Raw genomic sequence first — 17,137 nt, forward strand, 5'->3', positions numbered from 1 at the left:
AAAACCAAGAGCCAAGAAGGGAAGAGGTTTCTTTCATGCTGTTTATCCTTGTACTGTTCCAAAGAGCACCCTGTTATCTAGGTGAGCTGCCCTGACTTCTGCTCTGTAATCTTCGACCAGACTGGGAATTTAAAATTGCCACTGTCCCCTGGGTGGTCCTGCCAGCTTCCACTCACCAAAACATACGCCTCAATCTGCAAAATAAAAATGAAAAAAGAGAAAGACAAGAGCAAAACATTATCAATTAGATACAACCTGTGAAGCCGAGAGAGGATCGTTAGCCTCTTCCCAACGTTTCTCCCACTCGTTCCTTATCCAACAACCATCCATCTGTGAAAGTGAGTATTGCGGTGTACCAGCAGCAGGCCTTTATAGCTGCAAACATCAATAAACCTTCTGTCTGCACAGTTGCACAGTATATTTGGAGCCTTTGCTAACATTCCAAGGGAGGAAGGACTCTAGCTTAGCTCAGCGGGTTTCTCCTCTTTAATTCCAGCAATTACAGATGGAAAAGTATGTTCATGCTAAATATTTTGTCATTCTATTGCCAAAGTCATATAGTAAAAAGGGGAATGTCATAATTTTATAACGTCAACACAGATTTGGAAACAAAATTACCTTGTCATTTACTGGCCTCAGGTCGGGGGTGACAGTGTAGACATTGATGGACACTAAAGGCAGAAAAAGAAACAATACTGTAAAATACAGCAGGTTTGCATTATTTTAAAATTACCACCTTCATGTATAAGTACATTTACTAGTATTTCTGTATGGATCAATGAATGTGACCAAGTTCAAAAATCTTGTTGCCTGACCCATTTAACTGTCTGAATTAATTTAATGGATTAAAATGCTACATTCCAATCAGAGTACACCATAACACCTATCAGGATCACATAATCACAGCGCTTATTTTCATCTTTGAGCTTCAGTTTGAATCCAGCATCAACATGATGGCCTCTTTTGACTGATTTTCTTAAACCAAATTTGATTCTATGACAAAAATATTAGCCTTGGTTATCTGCATTTCTGTGCAGTGATTAACTACCAGGTGCACTATGAGGGAACCTTTATGTTTGGGTTTGTAGACGGGCTTGTCAGTCTGGACGAAGACAGTTGTGCCCTTGCTCTCCACTGTGACGGTGGTGTAGTTGTGGAAGATGTAGCCTTCCTCTGTGAGGTGACGGTTCCCCCACACTTTCAGATGGGCCTGGCCTCTTAACCCTGAGGGAACCTGGACACACACACACACACACACACACAATCACAAGGATCAGGGCTGGATTTAACTAAAAAAGTAAATTAGGTCAATTTGAAATGTTTACTCTAGGCTGCTGTACACAATTGACCTTGTTTTAACATTCTTTATACAACTTTTATAGAAGTAAAGCTACAGCATAACAACAAAAACTACATTTTACCACCAGAGGAAGATGCCAAGCTATAACACAGCCCACTACACATTACTGTATTTCACGAGAATGAGGGTGGAGGTTACAGGGAGGAGATAGAGAGATAGATAGATAGAGATAGAGAGAGAGAGAGAGAGAGACAGAAGGGGAGAATCGAGTTGTGTATACTAGGTTGATCTATTACAGCCTTCGGGGGCGGCGGATCATACATGCACGTCAACAGCTGTTGCACATTATATTGAGGCTGTTACCTTATTCTCAATGAATGAGCAGAGACAGATGTTGCATTACAAGTAATGTTAGTGTTGATTTGCATCTTGCCTGAGGAATGTGCACACAACGGACAAGGGGCTCTCACTACTGTGCAGCTGTCACTGCTAAACAGCGCCGTGCCTTTTAGACCTCTCTGGAAAGCAGCATGCATATTACTATAGGCCACTGCTGAGGAAGACAAATGAGAACCAAGTTGAACAGACTCACCTTTAGTTTGATGGTGCCTTTGTCTAAAATGGAAACAAAGAGATATTTTAATGAGAGGATTTTCATATACTTTTATCTAAGTTCATTTGTAAATAATACCATTAAAACCAGTGGTTATGAGAGCTACTACACTGTGGTTGAGTTTGCCTGGAGGTGTTCACCGTGGGTTAGCAGGAAATCCAGCTGCAGCCTGTCTCTATGCCACTCTGAGGTCGAGCAAGCACCATCTATTAATGGTGCTGTCAAACAAATCACACACTGTATACACTAAGTGGCTGGTGGGATGGGCTGAACTGATGCCCCCAATCGAAGATAATGTCTACGAACAGCGTAGCTGGGCAGGAGCACACAGTGAGGGGAAAGGTCAATCGGGCTCACGTTGTGTGTGCTCTTCAATATATGTCTATTTTTTTGCAAGCATGTCTGCTACATACTTTAAATAAATCCCAGAAAATAGGTGTCTCATAGCTCAACTTGTTGGTTCATGTTTTCTCTCTAAAAGTGATGCCTTGTGCCAGTGTAACCTCAGCGCTGTTCTCACCGAGCACTGAGCCGTGGCTGTGGGCGACCATCTGTCCCTTCACTGTCAGCTGCACCTGGACGCGCGTTTCTGCTTTCGCGTTAAAGATGGTTACGCTCACGCTCTCCTCTACGCCTGCTCGAAACACCGAGGGTGCAGCAACCAAATAACCCCTGTGAGAAGAGCAAGGGGAAGGAGAGATGGAAGGAGAGCAGATGACATGAGAGTACACAGAGGAGGATAAAAAAAAGTAGAAGGGGCAAAACAGAGGGAGAAATGTGGGCAGGAGATGAAGTAGAGGTCAGAGAATAACGAGACATGAGGAGGACAGAGCTAAATATATGCTGCATATGATGAAATATGAATTGCACCTCTTATTGTACCACTTACCACTTTAAGTGTATGTAATTATAGTCTTATCTTGCAAGAAGTCAAACATGTGAACTGAGCATAAATTCCCATTTCTGTCTTGCTGTTTCTCGCTTTCTCCCTGACCCGAATACACACACGCTCACATGCCTAACAAAACACACAAACGATTATAAACAGGGACATTCCTTATGGATTTGTGCAGCAAGATCAGGTTTGATTGCAATGTTTACCAGGGACACAGTACCTGTTGGCCCTTGAGCATTCTGCTCTAGTGTTCTCTTTGGGTGGTCTGGCACCTGTGACAGAACCTTGGCGTGTGTTTAGAAAGAAAAAAAATGATGGAGATTCCACACAGTCACTCTGACATTTAATTGAGGGAAGAAGACTTGTCACTGAGTCCACAGAGCAAAGGTTATTCTTTGAAGCTTATCAACAGTCCGAATTAAGAAAAAAAAAGTCCAATTTAAGTTTTATTTGGATGAAAGAATATGCCATCTGGCGCTGAGGAACTATAGCCATCCGGTAACACAAATATCATATGACATTTTATTTGTAAAGCACTTTCTAGACCCGAAGCTCCAGCTTTAGGTGCTCTTGTTAGTGTGGTCCTTTTTAACTAAATTAGCAGTGTGGTCTGTTCAGGGTTATGTAAGGGCGTGTGGAGCAACTGATAAAAGCATCCACCAAATGATGTGTTGAGTTTCAAAAAGTTACTTAACTTGAGAAAAGACCCAATCCCAAATAAAGGATGCCACCCACACGTGGGAGCCTATGTACCTGAAACAATATATACTGAATTAATCTCTGTTTGTTTCAGTCCTGACCATGTAGCACAAACTCTAATTTTGAAGGCAAATAGGCCAATATTCCCAGAAAATTTAGCTGAAGATCAAACAAATTAGGAGTGAGCAAAGCTTTGAGCCCAAACCCAATTGCACGCCTGAGAGAAAGATCAGGTGGTTGGCATTACAGCACCACAACATTACAGCCGGAGGCAGCAGTTCCTGAGAGAGAGAGAGAGTCATGAGAAAATCCCCTGGAAAATAAGGCTTCTAGAGAAGGAAGATAATACGAGGAAATTGACTCTGGGCGTTTGATCTAAAGTGAGTTTAACCAGCTCTCGGAGGAGCCCGGATCAGGTGGTGGAGACCATGCTTATTTCAATCACATGGCTTGATGTACTCAGTTCTCATTCTTGAGCTGGTCAGTGCCTGAGAAGGATTTGTGAGAAGGATGGTCTTTAAACAGCCAGTTCTTTTCAGTTCAGTCACATGGTTTTATGTCCTAAGCTTTTTTGCTTTTTGCCCAACTACCAGCCTCAGCTGAGTTGTATAATTTGAGAAAGATTTAAGCTGTCTTGTGTAAATCAAGCCTGCATTTGTCAGTAAATGTGCACTCAACCCCTCCCCCCTGGACTACCTTGGAAGAATTACTTACAACGCAGTACCATTAACACAACTCTCAAGGTCAGCATTGAGCTCCCAAGCAGCTACAACCGCATGACTAATGACACCAAAAGGACAAAAGTCTATTTGGCCTGTTCTGCCTCATGGGTCTGGAGGGATAAACAGAACAAACCGGGATACTGCTACTACTTGAATATTTGTCTTTATCTCAATAAGGATGAGAAACCTTCTCCGAAAGATGCATATTCCGGGCATCACAAAATAAAACTCAGCAGAGCAGACTACCTCTCAATATCACTGTGTGAATGCTCTCAGGTCCAATAACACAGCAGAGAATGAAAAACGGAAGAAAACAAGAATGGCAAGGTGTTGTGATCGTATAAAGTCCTAATCGTTAAAAACATGAAATCCTTACATATTTCCAAACAATATGACAATCTCGCAGATTACAACATGTTGATTATGCATTCAGTATTGCAAACAATGAAAAGGAGGTTTGCAGCATATAAATGCTAAAGATTTCTGTGACCCCACTTTACCATTTTATTTAAAGTTTAAAAGTTTTTTTAAATTACAATTCCCGATTGAGAGCATCGGAAGTGCTTGTAGTGAGTTTCAAGCAAAAGCACCACATTTCAAAGACAACACATGCAACTTACGGTCTTTCTTGTGCAGAACTTCTGCTCACGTTGCAGATGAACAAAGTCCATGAAAGACTCAAAGCTGTCAGAGACCACCGCAACATGTTGGCCTCGGTAACCCAGATTTGCTGGATATCAGCTCTCCCCTCTGAAGGACTTTGGGGTCTTCCAACTCTAATGAGAAGTTAAATGAAAACCTAACAGTCTGCGTCTACTCTCTCGGTCTCTCTATCCATTGAGGTTGGTTGGCATGGTAGCTCTGTGCAATGCTTCGTCCGGAACCAAAGATCAACTTTTTGTAATCATCCCACTTCGCCAAATCCAGTTCCAAGCAAGTTTTTTTTTTTTTTCTTCCTCTTAGTGCCCCGAGTACACGCACAGTCCTCTCCCATGTGCCTTCACCCGCCCCGGTTCCGTTCTCTCATATTTCAGCATTACAAATTGGAAGCGTCCTCCCACTCCAGCGACAAGAAAACGTCCCTGTAAATAAACGTTTGTAGAATCCGTGCCACTTTTGTTTCCCAGATCGTGCTTGGTGATCTCATTTAAGTCGGTGGATGTTTGTTTTTTTATGGTTTCCCTGCTCCTACAGCAGTGAACCAGGAGGCGGTCTGCGGCTGGCTGCACTTCATTCACTTCAATAGCTCCTCTCACTTCTGTGCTGCGAGAGCATGACTAACCCCAGTGTGCGCAGCGGCCCGGAGCCCATCGCCGCCGCTCGGAGCGATAAATTACCTGCACACTGCGCATACTTCTGCTCCAGCTGACATCTCAGAAGATGAAGACCGGCTACAACTGGTTCGGTTCAGTTGACCTCTCAAAAGATGAAGACCGGCTACAACTGGTTCCTTTTGCGTTGGAAAAAAATCACTAAAAAAAACTGTTAGGAGAAACAACACAACACTTGTAGGATCACCTACGTTTTAATCACTTCTTTTTGTACTTGACTCTTTTTGTTTCTCCCTCTGTAAAAGTGGCTGTTAACGGACCGACACTCTTGTCTATTTCCGTTGTTGTCTCATCTGAGACTGGCAGAATAAGTCGTTATCCAGCTCCTTTCCGATCATGTTTATGTAATGTAATCTAGCAAATCATTTATGGTTGGGTTATAAAATGCGTGTTTCCATTCAAATGTGGAGTAAAGTAGGTTGATGCCCTCTACAGATATCTACTGCCCTCAAGTGGTAATAGAGCTTAGAGGCCATTAAGTCTCTGATTTCAAAGAAGGACCAAGACATTTTTTTTTTAGGTAACAAAATATTTATTTAAATACATCTGAGGTACTGCATTATTAAGAATAAAATGAAACATCGTTGCACAGCAGATTTCATGAAATTTTGAAAAAATAACACTATGACATTAAGATAACATTTAATCAGTAAAATGACTAGTAACAATATAAAAGAAATTCACATCTTAATGGAAACCAGGCACCAAGTGACCATGATCAGAATTAAAAAGCACCTCCAGAACCAAGAGGGGACGTTTCTCCGAGTTCAGCCTCTCTCAGGTGGAGCATGGCACAGCATTCAATCCCTGACCCTTATGTTGAACATGTGTGCTAGAAAGACGCCCCAAGGCTCAACTCCAATGAGCTAAAATGAAACCCATGCAGAAGTGTTATTAAACTAGTTCTAGAAGGGTTATTAAACTAGTTCCCTGTGGTGGAATAGGAGCAAACCCTACGGGTACCAAGCATTGCTTGTTTTACTCATTTATTCTTTTTATTTGTCAAGTGCAACCGTGAATGATGTTCCCAATACTGAGTTCTCTCTGTTTCTCTGCCACTATGTTGTGATACATTTTACAATGCAGTTTCCCCTTCTCCGGCTCAGTGAAAGCAGCCTTGGAGAAAACCAATTGGTTGCCCTGATCAATCTCCATTCCGTACGTCTGGCAGAGTCGGGCTGCAAGTGGCGTGTCTAAGGACAAGAGCTGAGCCAGTCGGTCAAGAGGAAAGCGACAGTTGCGGCTGCAGTATCCGTGGCTGTATATTAGCAGCAGATCTCTTCGACACGTCACCAGGTGACGGTGCAGAGCAAAGCCCTGTATGAAGTTCAACCGCCGAGCCAATCGGAGCATACGCACAGGGTTTCGCTCCAGAAAAGCTCGGTTGATGGAAAGAGCGAGGGTGATGGCCGGAGATCTGCGGAGCCGTTCAGAGAGCTCCATGATGTGCTGCGTGGCACGCGTTGAACCTGGGGGAGACCGGGGGGGGGGGGGGGGGGGGGGGGGGGGGGGGGGGGGGGGGGGGAGCATGCAGAAGAAATGATCCATATGTCGAAAGAACGCCTTTCAGGTGACAAGTTTTTAAAATATCTTTCAAAAAGCAGGAGTTTTGTATCTGCGGAGAACAGAAAGAGCTACAGATATTATGCAGGCTCTAGCATGCCTGCTGTTGAGTATGAGGTTTACAAAATCTCTTCTTCCTGTATGAAAACCACTGACTGGGGTTACACTATGTTGCCAATGGTAAATTATTCAGGGAAGGACTGCTTAAACCTTTTCATCACACCTTTGCATCAATAGCCTGCTTATTTATATGATGTTCGAACATGGATATAAATACACCAAAGCTAAACGTTGTACTAAGAAATTTAAAAAAAAAACAGTGACCAACCCAAGTTGTACAGCAGACCAAGAGCTTGGAACTCTTCCTGGTTGGGGTGCGGTCCGGTTTCAGTTGAGTAGCAATCCAACAGCCAGCTCAGACTCTCCTGTAGGTGTGTGTCGTTAATGCGTGGGTCGTAGAGCCGCAGGGGCTCCCCGCAAAGCCGATAAGAGGTATAGATAAGGAAACGCACCGTCCGCTCTAAAATGGCCACACAGTTCAACCCAGAAACCCTCTGGATGATCATGTCCTGCTTCACGCCACGCAGCCGATCAAAGACAAAGCTGTACACCTGGAAGATAAGTTGCATTTCGTTGATATACTCTGTGTTGTGAAGAGTTATTTTTCTCGGATTTATTATCGCAACTACAATATTTAAGTGTTCATACCGGGCTTGTAACAAATTAGCCATTTTACAAATCAAATTTACCAGCCTTATTTCTTATATACTAATGCTTCACATTGCAAGACATTAAAACGTAAATTCTATGGCCACTGGTCACTGAATAATTTTTACATTGTTCAAGCTGTATATAAATATGTCTACAAAGTTTGTAGATATCTTTACATATTGCTTGTGCGATGTAAAAAAAAAAAAAACTTTATACTGTGTGTCCAAAAGCCAAATATTTACTTATTGCCAGATAAGCGGCTGAAGATGGATGGATATTAGGGGTGGGAATCACCAAACGCCTCCCAATAAGATAAACAATTTCAATATAATGTAGTGGGGGGAGGGGGGGGGGGATGTCCCTGCACCGTCTCTCTTTCAGTTCAGGAGTCCTTGGCTTAAAAAAAAGTTGAAGACCCCCGCTCTAAAGAATAGGTTGCTGGACGTGCATGTTGTTTTGATTGATGGTTACATGAAGCTGTGCTGGCTAACTGTGTGTTACAGTAAAGTAAAACTTCATCAAGTGTGTGTATGATGTTAATATCATAGTTTCCCAAGGTCTAACAAGGTCTAAAATCAGAGACTGGGGAAACGCTACTTGCCTCAGTCCATGGGTGCAGGTGAGGCGACGCAGCAATGTCATCAATAAGGTAACACACCGTCTTCAGCAACACAGCAGGTGGACGGAGGTCAGTGGGGTTTGTTGAGTCTTTTCCAGCTGCAGGTCTGGAATACTCTTTGACAGCCCGCGAAGGGTCTCCCCTGGGCCGTCGATCTCTTTCTGTGCCTGCCAACATCTCAAAACGGTGAAGGCGGTTCTGCACCTCACGGTCCTGCAGCTCACGAGCAGGGCACATGGTCTGGCAGGTCCCCATGGGCACGGCTTCTTTTCCATGCTGTTCACAACTCTCATCCTCCTCCACCACCTCTCTCGCCTGGGTTTTGCCTTGGCCTCGCCACTGTTCTCCTTTCCTCTGTCTCCATTCTCCTCCTGCTGGTGCACCCCTCCTCTGAGAGAGAGAGCTGCTTGAGGGGAAACAGGTTGGCTGAAAATGTAGTCCACCGGATAGAATAAGCATACAAACAAAGACTGCGTCTCCCCTAGTTACAACGACAGCCTGCACCCACTCACACATCATTCTGCTCCGACTGGGTATGGCTACCCCTTTTCTGTAGTTTTATATTTCTTTGTGTAACACAAAACCGATTTAAACGTTACTTTTATCTTACAGTACTGGGAGTGCAGCATGCTAACTTACTTTTTCTTACTCGCTTATTCTTTAGCTAACTTTATAGCGTTATGCCATGAATCGGCACATCAACAGAAGTTATTTTAAGTACAGTTTATGCGTGTACTACTGCATTTCAATCTTTGAGTTAGCTAGCGTTAAGTGAGCTGCATTTTGTTTTTTCAATCGTAATGTCACGTTAGCTCTGTCTGACGTCTTAGTGTTCACTACTATGATACAACAAAGGACACAACAGCAACGTTTTACCAATTAGTCGCTGATAACGTACTGGTTGTGCCTACTGGTGACTAACGTTATACTACCAGTTAACACTAGTCAATTAGCTTCGACAGTTAGCTAGCCAACTTAGCTTCTAACAACACATATCGAGTGAATGGCGTTTCTACTATCGAGCATTATGTTAGCTAAAAGAAGCAACCGGTCAACATAGTAAAAAAAACTTTGTTTTGGATGCAATTTTCAACGAAATGCTTCATATTTATTTGGAATAAAACCCATGTACTCACATACGACGAGGCGCTCTCCGGCGGTTCATTGGTCCTTTACAGACTGGTCGTCACTATCCAGAATCAGCCAATAAAAATTGTTGCGTAGACGTAACGTCACATCCTCCGATGGCGGAATTCCTATTATAGCCTACATCACATATGTAATGTAGGGGTATTTTGCAAATACGCCGGGGACGTCTGGTCTAGTGTCCAGGGTCTAGGGTGACCAGACGTCTTCGGATTCAGGGGACAGTCGCTGTTTTTGGTTGTCTGTCCCTAGCTAAATACAGGAACAACTAGATCTGTCCCTGTTCTGTTTAAAGACACATTAGGTTTTTCAATCAGATTGATACTCAAACTGGAAATGTCCCCGTTGCTCTTCCTCTTTGGGGATTATGTTCCCAGTTTTGATCTCAATTCAATTCAATTTTATTTATAGTATCAATTCATAACAAGAGTTATCTCAAGACACTATACAGATGGACCCAACAGGTCTAGTAGTTTCCTCCAGAGCAAGCAACAGTGCGACAGTGGCGAGGAAAAACTTCCTTTTAGGCAGAAACCTCGGTCAGACCCAGGCTCTTGGTCGGTGGTGTCTGACGGGCCGGTTGGGGTTAGAATGAAGAGTGGCAATAACAAAAATGTTTACAAAAATGTTTACAAAAATGTTTACAAAAATGTTTACAAAAATGTAACAAAAAATCTCGGACGTCTGGTAACTTTATATCAAATCAGAATATTCTTTTGCTGTTAAGCACACTATGAATATTAAAATACGCCTAACCATGTGTCCTGTATCATAGATGCATGTATGACCTTTGCAGCAAAAAAACGCGTGAAAATTAGTTTGGTATTGAGTGAGGGTGACTAATTAAACGCGCTGACAGCTCATGCACCTGCCAAACACATTGCACTGAGTGGAGCGGGTGACCGGTCCAAGATGGCGGCCCCAGGACTCGTCAGTGCCAGTTGGCAGTAGCGTTCGATGCTACTCTTTCTATGGTTGCAGGCAGCATCTTTGTATAAATTAAACGTGCCGTAGTATTGTTTCATTATTGTTAAACGTGTAAAACAATCCTCAGTTTGGGCCTCGAGTTAGATTCAATTGCAAGCCTAAGTCGTATAACTCTGCTTACATCTCTTTTTCCCTCCAGAAGCAAGACACTATATAGGTTTAGATAGATAATAGATAATTTGTTTATTAGTCCCCAATGGGGAAATTACTGCACTACACTCTGTGTACACACTTTTGTTAGTACTCACACACAGGCCTGAAATACACACACATGCTCAGACCTATACATGCACTATACATGGAGAGATGTCAGAGTGAGTGGGCTGCCAGCTGAACCGGTGCCTTGCTCAAGGGCACCTGGCAGTGCCCAGGAGGTGAACTGGCATCTCTCCAGCCACCAATCCACACTCCCAACTTTTTGGGTCCATACGGGGATTTGAACCAGTGACCCTCCGGTTCCCAACCCTACTCCCTATGGACTGAGCTACTGCCACCCCTAGATAGATATTATATAGATAGATATTATATTTGCAACTGTATTTAACACATCATAAAACCGGAATACCCATTTCTTTGTTAATTTAGATCTTTATTGTGTAATGACACATTTTCAATCTATAAAAATTATTATTCAACATTTACAAGATATAATACAAAGAAATCAGACAGTATACATACCATGCAAGACATAAATGGTGCAAATATATGTAAACTGGGGAAACGGGGACACTCCATATCTCATGCTGTGTGGTATTCTTCACTTTTTGGGGCAGTAGAGCTGGTGGATTCTTGCAGTGCCGAGCTTTTCTTCCTCCGTGGCCTGCTGTACATGGATTGTGTGGCGGCAGGCCAACGATGACAGCTCCAGCAGCTCTGAGAATGTACTAGGAAAATGGAAAACCCCCATGTTTGAATAAAAGTCAGCATGGTCAAAGTCAGGATGCATTTTTAGGTGCTACTGAATGTGTGCCAGGATTCAATTCTTTAAAAGTAACAATCTCAATGTCAAAAACCTCCAGGAAGGAACAAGAGGGGAATTAAATGTATTCAGTATCACCACTTTCAAAAAGAAAAGTTCTTTATGTACTGTATGTGCGTACCCTGACAGCTGCTGGCTGATGTTCTTTGATGTTGTTTTAATGTCCCGAAGGCACTCTAGAGAAGTGCTGTTGTCCTTCTGATCTCCCTCTGTGCACTCCATTAGCAACTTCTCACTCTCCTTCAGGCAATTCCCAGCTTTATCTAAAATGGGCAGATACAGGTGGGTCTGGTTATAACAACAATTAAGTTCCTGCAAAATACATAAAAACCCATTTCATGTGACATTTACAGGAGCACACACAGGTAAGGTTGCATAAAATGATTAAAAAATACACATCGTTTAAAAATTTATTCTGATAATTAACTTCTTACTAAAACCAATAATGTCCTACAGCACACCAATATCTGGTAAAACCTTGTGTTGTCAGGGTCAAGCTGATCAAAACATATACACAAAGTCCTGATGAAGCTGAATAGCTGAGTTTTGAGTGCTATTCGACTTCATAACAAGGTTGTTTTGTGCAACTATTTTTGTAACTTTTAAACATAATAGCAACAACCTAGGAATTCCTTTCTGTCCCCGTCAATGTAGAAGTTCTTGACAGGCAGCTCATGCCGGGTGGTGTCAACAGCTGTGGCGAAAGACTTGTAGTCCTTTGTGAACTGCTTGGCAGTTTCTGCCAAGGGAGTCAGAGCCGCAATCTGATGGGAAATAATGATATTAGTAGGATGAGAATTGTTTACTCGAGCCATCTTTCTCTTAATGCACACATTTTTTTATATTTAAAAATACTATTCTAGAAAACATGTTAACCAGCCATTCACCAGCTGTTTTGATCGTACCTTAATATCAATCAGCACAGAGGTGGCCCAACAAGCCTCAATGCAGTACGAGTATGCAAGAGTAGCAAAGTGTCTCCAATAATGAATGCCATTTTAAGCAATATCACATAAACATTTTGGAGCTATAAGTTTGATGATGCTTGACAAGGAGGTAAAATTTACATCTACAATCGTGAGCAATGACACTGGAAAGAAAGAGGCATGTTCTCTCACTTGGCTATTTCAACATGCAATACAAAATTTTTTATGACAGATTACATTTTAAAAAAGGTTATTACAAAACGAGGCAATTTCCTGACCTGTAAATCCAGCAGCTCATTCGCTAGGCTGTCCTTCTCCATGAGGAGGTACTGACGTTTCTTGTCCTGGACCTCATTATGCAACGCCTCTTCTTCCTGCATCTCCTGCATGATCCTTCCCTCAGCCTCAGCCTTGAGCTTCGCAGTGTTGCTCTCCATCTTAAGTCAAACAACAAAGATGAAGCCAGATCAGTCATGGTACTATATGGCATGGGACTTGGACAAGATGTCTATTCCATACAGATCACAGTGGACAATAGAGCCTGTCTAATATATTTGCCGATATTAGGCGTTTACCGAATAATGTGTATCGGCATTTATAATGGCCAATGCGGTCAACCATGTTATGAGCGTTGCCGTTGTATAGTGTGTCCACCAGAGGGCGTTCTACAACGTCCCTGCTGGCAACACTGATTATTTTTTTGTTAATGTGTTTTTGTTTGAAGGACTTTAAGTTTCATATCTTAAGTTTGTATTTCACAAAATACAAAAATACATTTTATTTATCAGAACTTTAATATATTTTTATGTTCCTCTGTCCTGTTATGACAATAAATCTAATTCTTACTATATTATTTTAGTGGAGAGTCATAAATGTATGCAAATAACTAATGTTAGGGAAATCTGTTTATGTTTTGTTACGCGTTGTTTAAAAAAAAAAATATATCGGCCAATCAGAATATTGTATTTTTTAATAACCAAATATTTATATTGAATCAGACTTTAAAATCCGGCCGGGCGCTAGTAGACAAATCCCCCAAAACTACTAAAGATGATACTGTTTTATTATTTTAAATGTCTCTGTAAACGGATTTAACAAAGCCGACGCATTGGAAGCACCTTTCAGCATATCAGATACACTTATGTGTTCAGACTTACTCACCTTTGCTGTGAGGTAGGCCAGTAGGAATGTTTGCATCTCAATGTCCCTCTTCTCAATCTCTGGATTCCTTTCAGGCTCTACTGCATTTTCAATCATTTTTTTTGGGGGGGGGGGGGGGGGGGGGGGGGGGGAGGTAGATGAAAAAACAGTTAACAAAACATTCATTTGTAAATAACTTTTAGCATTTTAAAAGTTTAAATCAGTTTACCTTTAATTACTGAAATATCAAAATTTGGTTGAAAGTAGTGTCCGTCTGAGAAAGTGGACTGTAGAATACTTTTACCAAGCAGTGAAGGGGCAGTTTCATTTGAGATCATTGCTGTAGGGAAGATAACATGGATAGACATATGCAAAAGTTACATTTAGTTCTCATTAAGACTCATAGATTAGATGGGGTGGTAATGGCGCAGTAGATATGACACATGCCTTTGGTGTGGGAGATCTGGGTTTGATTCCCAAGGCGATACATTAACTAATGTGTCCCGGAGCAAGACACTTAACCCCTGGTTGCTCCAGAGGCGTGCAATCTCTGATATATATGAATTGTTTGTCACTTTGGATAAAAGGGTCAGCTAAATGACATTTAAAAGTAATGTAACAATGTTCTGTTATAGACTCAATCATAAATCAGAGGGAATTAATTAAAAAAGGTCTTTGCACGGCCAGGTTTTACAACAAGATTTTGATTTAATTTCTCAATAACATGAGAAATGTAGTTATCTATCGTGAACAACTGTCCAAATAGGAAGTAGGAAGTACCATAGTAAGTACTTACATGTTGTTAGAGCCTGTGGGGCCAGTGAACGTCTGGGTGGAGTGTCCACTCTCGGTTTGACACCACTGGGTTTAGGTGAGGAAGGCCTCAGTGGCACAGCAATAGACTCATTTGTCAGTGAGTTACTCTGTAAATGGTTATTGGGGTGCAATGAGATACAAATGGGTAACATCCAAAATGTGACGACAGACAGACTACTGAACTGCATAGAGACAAGGGAGACAGAATTACAGACTAATCATTTAAAAATGTCACAGGAAATTGGCAGTTTAGGTCCATATCCTAAGTAAAAATACCTAACAGTAGGATTACCATGAGTGAAACACATGTTACACAAAAACTAAAATAAAAAAGTTATTTAAAAAAATAGCACTACCTTTGAAAGAGATGACTTCTCAGCTGACTGCATGTAGCGAGACTTGACAATTGTCCCACTTGCTAAAAATGGATGAAAAGACATTAACAATAACAAATTAATAAATTGATTTAAGATTAGTTAACTCAGTTATGCAATTTTTGAACGTATTTATATTTATATATGGTGGAGAGAAAAGAATTGATAAAGAAATGGTTTAAAAGTTTATATGTTCTCTGCTGTGACTGTGCAGTGTGTGTGTAATTCTTGTAGAGGAACTTTTGAAGATACTTTAGACTTCATGGGAATTTTTGACACAAGAATAAATAAGCTATATTGGTCATGTCTGATAAATGACAGCACTACTCATTACTCGAATCAACGAAAGTTTGTTTGAACGTTAATTAACTTACGTGAACATATGCGAATACTTACGTTTAACACTTTTCTTCCCAGTTCCACTGACGCTCGCTTTATTAACATTGCCCCCGGTTTTCGAGCTAAAAAACAAAGTAGCAGTTTTAGCAGCAAATTTAATAATGCAAAGACAAAATAACAGGACAAACTACTAAATAAAAGTTGACTTTATTTAGAAAGCGAGCAATGCCAGCTAAGCTAACGTATCGTGTTAGCTAGCTTACAGTAGCTATGTCACTTTGTTGTTACAATTCATAAGAACGTAAAAGCGTGTACTTGTATTAGCTTGTATGGCCTAGCTACGTATTAGCCACATGCCTGGTCCAGCGGTGTGAAAAGGTGAAGTTTGGTTTCTGATAAATAAAAGATTATAAACTTAAAACTATAAGGTGTTGGAGTTAACTAAAACAGTTTACCCTTACTGGGTCTTGTCTACATTATATTCTCCTAAAAGTTAACCTGCCACACATGAATGACGTGACCCTCGATTAGAAGAAATGAAACAATACGACGAGAACTACCTTTTAACCTCGGTGGAAGCTTTTTTAAAACTGCTTGGCACTGTTGATGTTCTTTTCGACGCCATTGTCACAATGTTTTGAGTAAACCGCCTGTGCACCAGTTTTGGAAACCGGCAGAAACAAGAAGACTTACGTTTGTTCCGCTTGTTATTATTTTTTTCTTCTTCCCTTGATTGACGGCGGATTTCAAACAAGTTGCAGGTGCATACCGCCACCTACTGCACAGGAAGTCCAAACCTGTGTCTTTGGGCGTTTCTCAATCTGGGGTGATTGGCGGCTGATTGGCGCTTTTTTTTTTTTTTTTTTTTCATTCAAAATACAAATATACAAACAAACAAGGCAGTAGAAAAAACCAAACCAATTTAAAAAAACAACAACATTTGCCTCGGGTCGAACAAGTCAAAACATAAAAGTATGTACATATCAAATTAAAATTCAGAAGAAAAAAATAAAAATAAATGAGAGAAAAAAATAAAAAATAAACAACAAACAAATAAATAAATAAAGGGGGCTATCTCAAATTAAATTAAAAGTTTCAAGTAGATAAACCAAATCAAGGGCTTTTCCAACCTTAACCAGTTTCAGAGACTTATACAAAAGGTTTAGCTCATTCTTCCAGTGGCTCAGGGAGGGTTTGGTCTTAGAATATCTACATTTATGTATAAAATGTTTCCCTAAAAGTAACAAGTTGCTGAGAACAAAGTCTACCTTCTTGTCTTCAACAAAAACACCAAACTTAATATTCATCACTGTCAGAGGTATCACAATTCCCCTGGTCTGTAACCAGCTCTGCAGATCTTTCCAGAAGGGTTGCACTGACTCACACAGAAAAAAAACGTGTTCTAGATTCTCAATTTCCTTTTCACAAAAAACACAGTTATTTGTTTCAAAATTGAATCTTAGTCTTAAGAATTTGTTTGTAGGGTAAATTCCATTTAAAAGCTTAAATTTGACCTCTTTCACCTTTGGAAGAAGTGAGAATGAGATATAGCTTTTCCTTATTTTCCTAACCTCTCCATCACCAAAGTCTTTCAACATATATTTTCTTCTTACCGGATTAGGATAGAATTCCCTTAACAGAAAATGTACCTAATACCTAATGTCTTCTCTCACCATTGATTTCAGAGACATTGGTATAGCTTTCAACCATCTATCATACCACTTGGCATTGCATTGGAGTTGATACTTCTCACAAAACTCCTCGTGCTGTAACAAGACCCCATTGCTGTCCATAAAATGAGCAGTTGGCCAGATTCCTCAGGACTTCCACTCCTCCATGTACACAGATTTTCTGCCAACCAATATGTACCTATTATTCCAAACTGGGGTATTGTGAGGTGTAAAATTATGTTTATAGATCAACTTCCAATAGAGAAGAACCTGCTGATGGAAAGCGGAAAGTTTGATTGGTAGAGAA

General features: G+C 41.0%; 3 protein-coding genes across 4 annotated transcripts in view; all 3 read right to left on the reverse strand.

Moving 5' to 3' along the window:
* cpamd8 (C3 and PZP like alpha-2-macroglobulin domain containing 8) overlaps positions 1–5,102 on the reverse strand; it is a 41,087-nt gene extending 35,985 nt beyond the window's left edge. Inside the window, exons 1-6 of one of the 2 annotated variants that reach the window (XM_034881288.1) lie at positions 4,850–5,102; positions 2,434–2,585; positions 1,893–1,915; positions 1,069–1,234; positions 619–671; positions 177–194 (exon numbers count right to left, since the gene is read on the reverse strand). In XM_034881288.1, the coding sequence (XP_034737179.1) occupies positions 177–194; positions 619–671; positions 1,069–1,234; positions 1,893–1,915; positions 2,434–2,585; positions 4,850–4,935 (498 nt within the window). In that variant the 5' untranslated portion in view covers positions 4,936–5,102. The remainder of the gene's footprint in view (positions 1–176; positions 195–618; positions 672–1,068; positions 1,235–1,892; positions 1,916–2,433; positions 2,586–4,849) is intronic. The other variant, XM_034881289.1, reaches the window with a different exon arrangement.
* Positions 5,103–5,167: 65 nt separating this feature from the next.
* On the reverse strand, positions 5,168–9,694 carry sac3d1 (SAC3 domain containing 1). Its single transcript, XM_034881290.1, has 4 exons — positions 9,590–9,694; positions 8,436–8,856; positions 7,452–7,734; positions 5,168–7,029 (listed from the first exon to the last, which is right to left on the reverse strand). Exons 1-4 carry the CDS (start codon positions 9,616–9,618, stop codon positions 6,563–6,565), a joined length of 1,200 nt encoding a protein of 399 aa, XP_034737181.1. The 5' UTR covers positions 9,619–9,694; the 3' UTR covers positions 5,168–6,562.
* A 1,460-nt stretch (positions 9,695–11,154) lies between these two features.
* haus8 (HAUS augmin like complex subunit 8) lies at positions 11,155–15,867 on the reverse strand. The gene is made up of 10 exons (XM_034882486.1): positions 15,721–15,867; positions 15,218–15,282; positions 14,804–14,865; positions 14,428–14,554; positions 13,861–13,971; positions 13,653–13,756; positions 12,770–12,928; positions 12,188–12,329; positions 11,687–11,828; positions 11,155–11,470 (listed from the first exon to the last, which is right to left on the reverse strand). Exons 1-10 carry the CDS (start codon positions 15,783–15,785, stop codon positions 11,344–11,346), a joined length of 1,104 nt encoding a protein of 367 aa, XP_034738377.1. The 5' UTR covers positions 15,786–15,867; the 3' UTR covers positions 11,155–11,343.
* Positions 15,868–17,137: the final 1,270 nt, after the last annotated feature.

This window comes from Etheostoma cragini, chromosome 9 (assembly GCF_013103735.1).
Source record: "Etheostoma cragini isolate CJK2018 chromosome 9, CSU_Ecrag_1.0, whole genome shotgun sequence".
NCBI lineage: Eukaryota > Metazoa > Chordata > Actinopteri > Perciformes > Percidae > Etheostoma > Etheostoma cragini.

Excerpts from the sequence above, each read along its gene's own strand:
- haus8 (XM_034882486.1), bottom strand. The coding sequence starts at position 15,785 with ATGGCGTCGAAAAGAACATCAACAGTGCCAAGCAGTTTTAAAAAAGCT. Across the intron at positions 13,972-14,427 it reads CCCACAGGCTCTAACAACAT|CAATGATCTCAAATGAAACT; the intron begins GTAAGTACTTAC and ends TCTTCCCTACAG. Across the intron at positions 12,929-13,652 it reads TGGCCTACCTCACAGCAAAG|ATGGAGAGCAACACTGCGAA; the intron begins GTGAGTAAGTCT and ends GTTTGACTTAAG.
- sac3d1 (XM_034881290.1), bottom strand. The coding sequence starts at position 9,618 with ATGAACCGCCGGAGAGCGCCTCGTCGTAT. Across the intron at positions 8,857-9,589 it reads CGGAGAGCGCCTCGTCGTAT|CTCTCTCTCTCAGAGGAGGG; the intron begins GTGAGTACATGG and ends CCCCTCAAGCAG. Across the intron at positions 7,735-8,435 it reads ACCTGCACCCATGGACTGAG|GTGTACAGCTTTGTCTTTGA; the intron begins GCAAGTAGCGTT and ends CTTATCTTCCAG.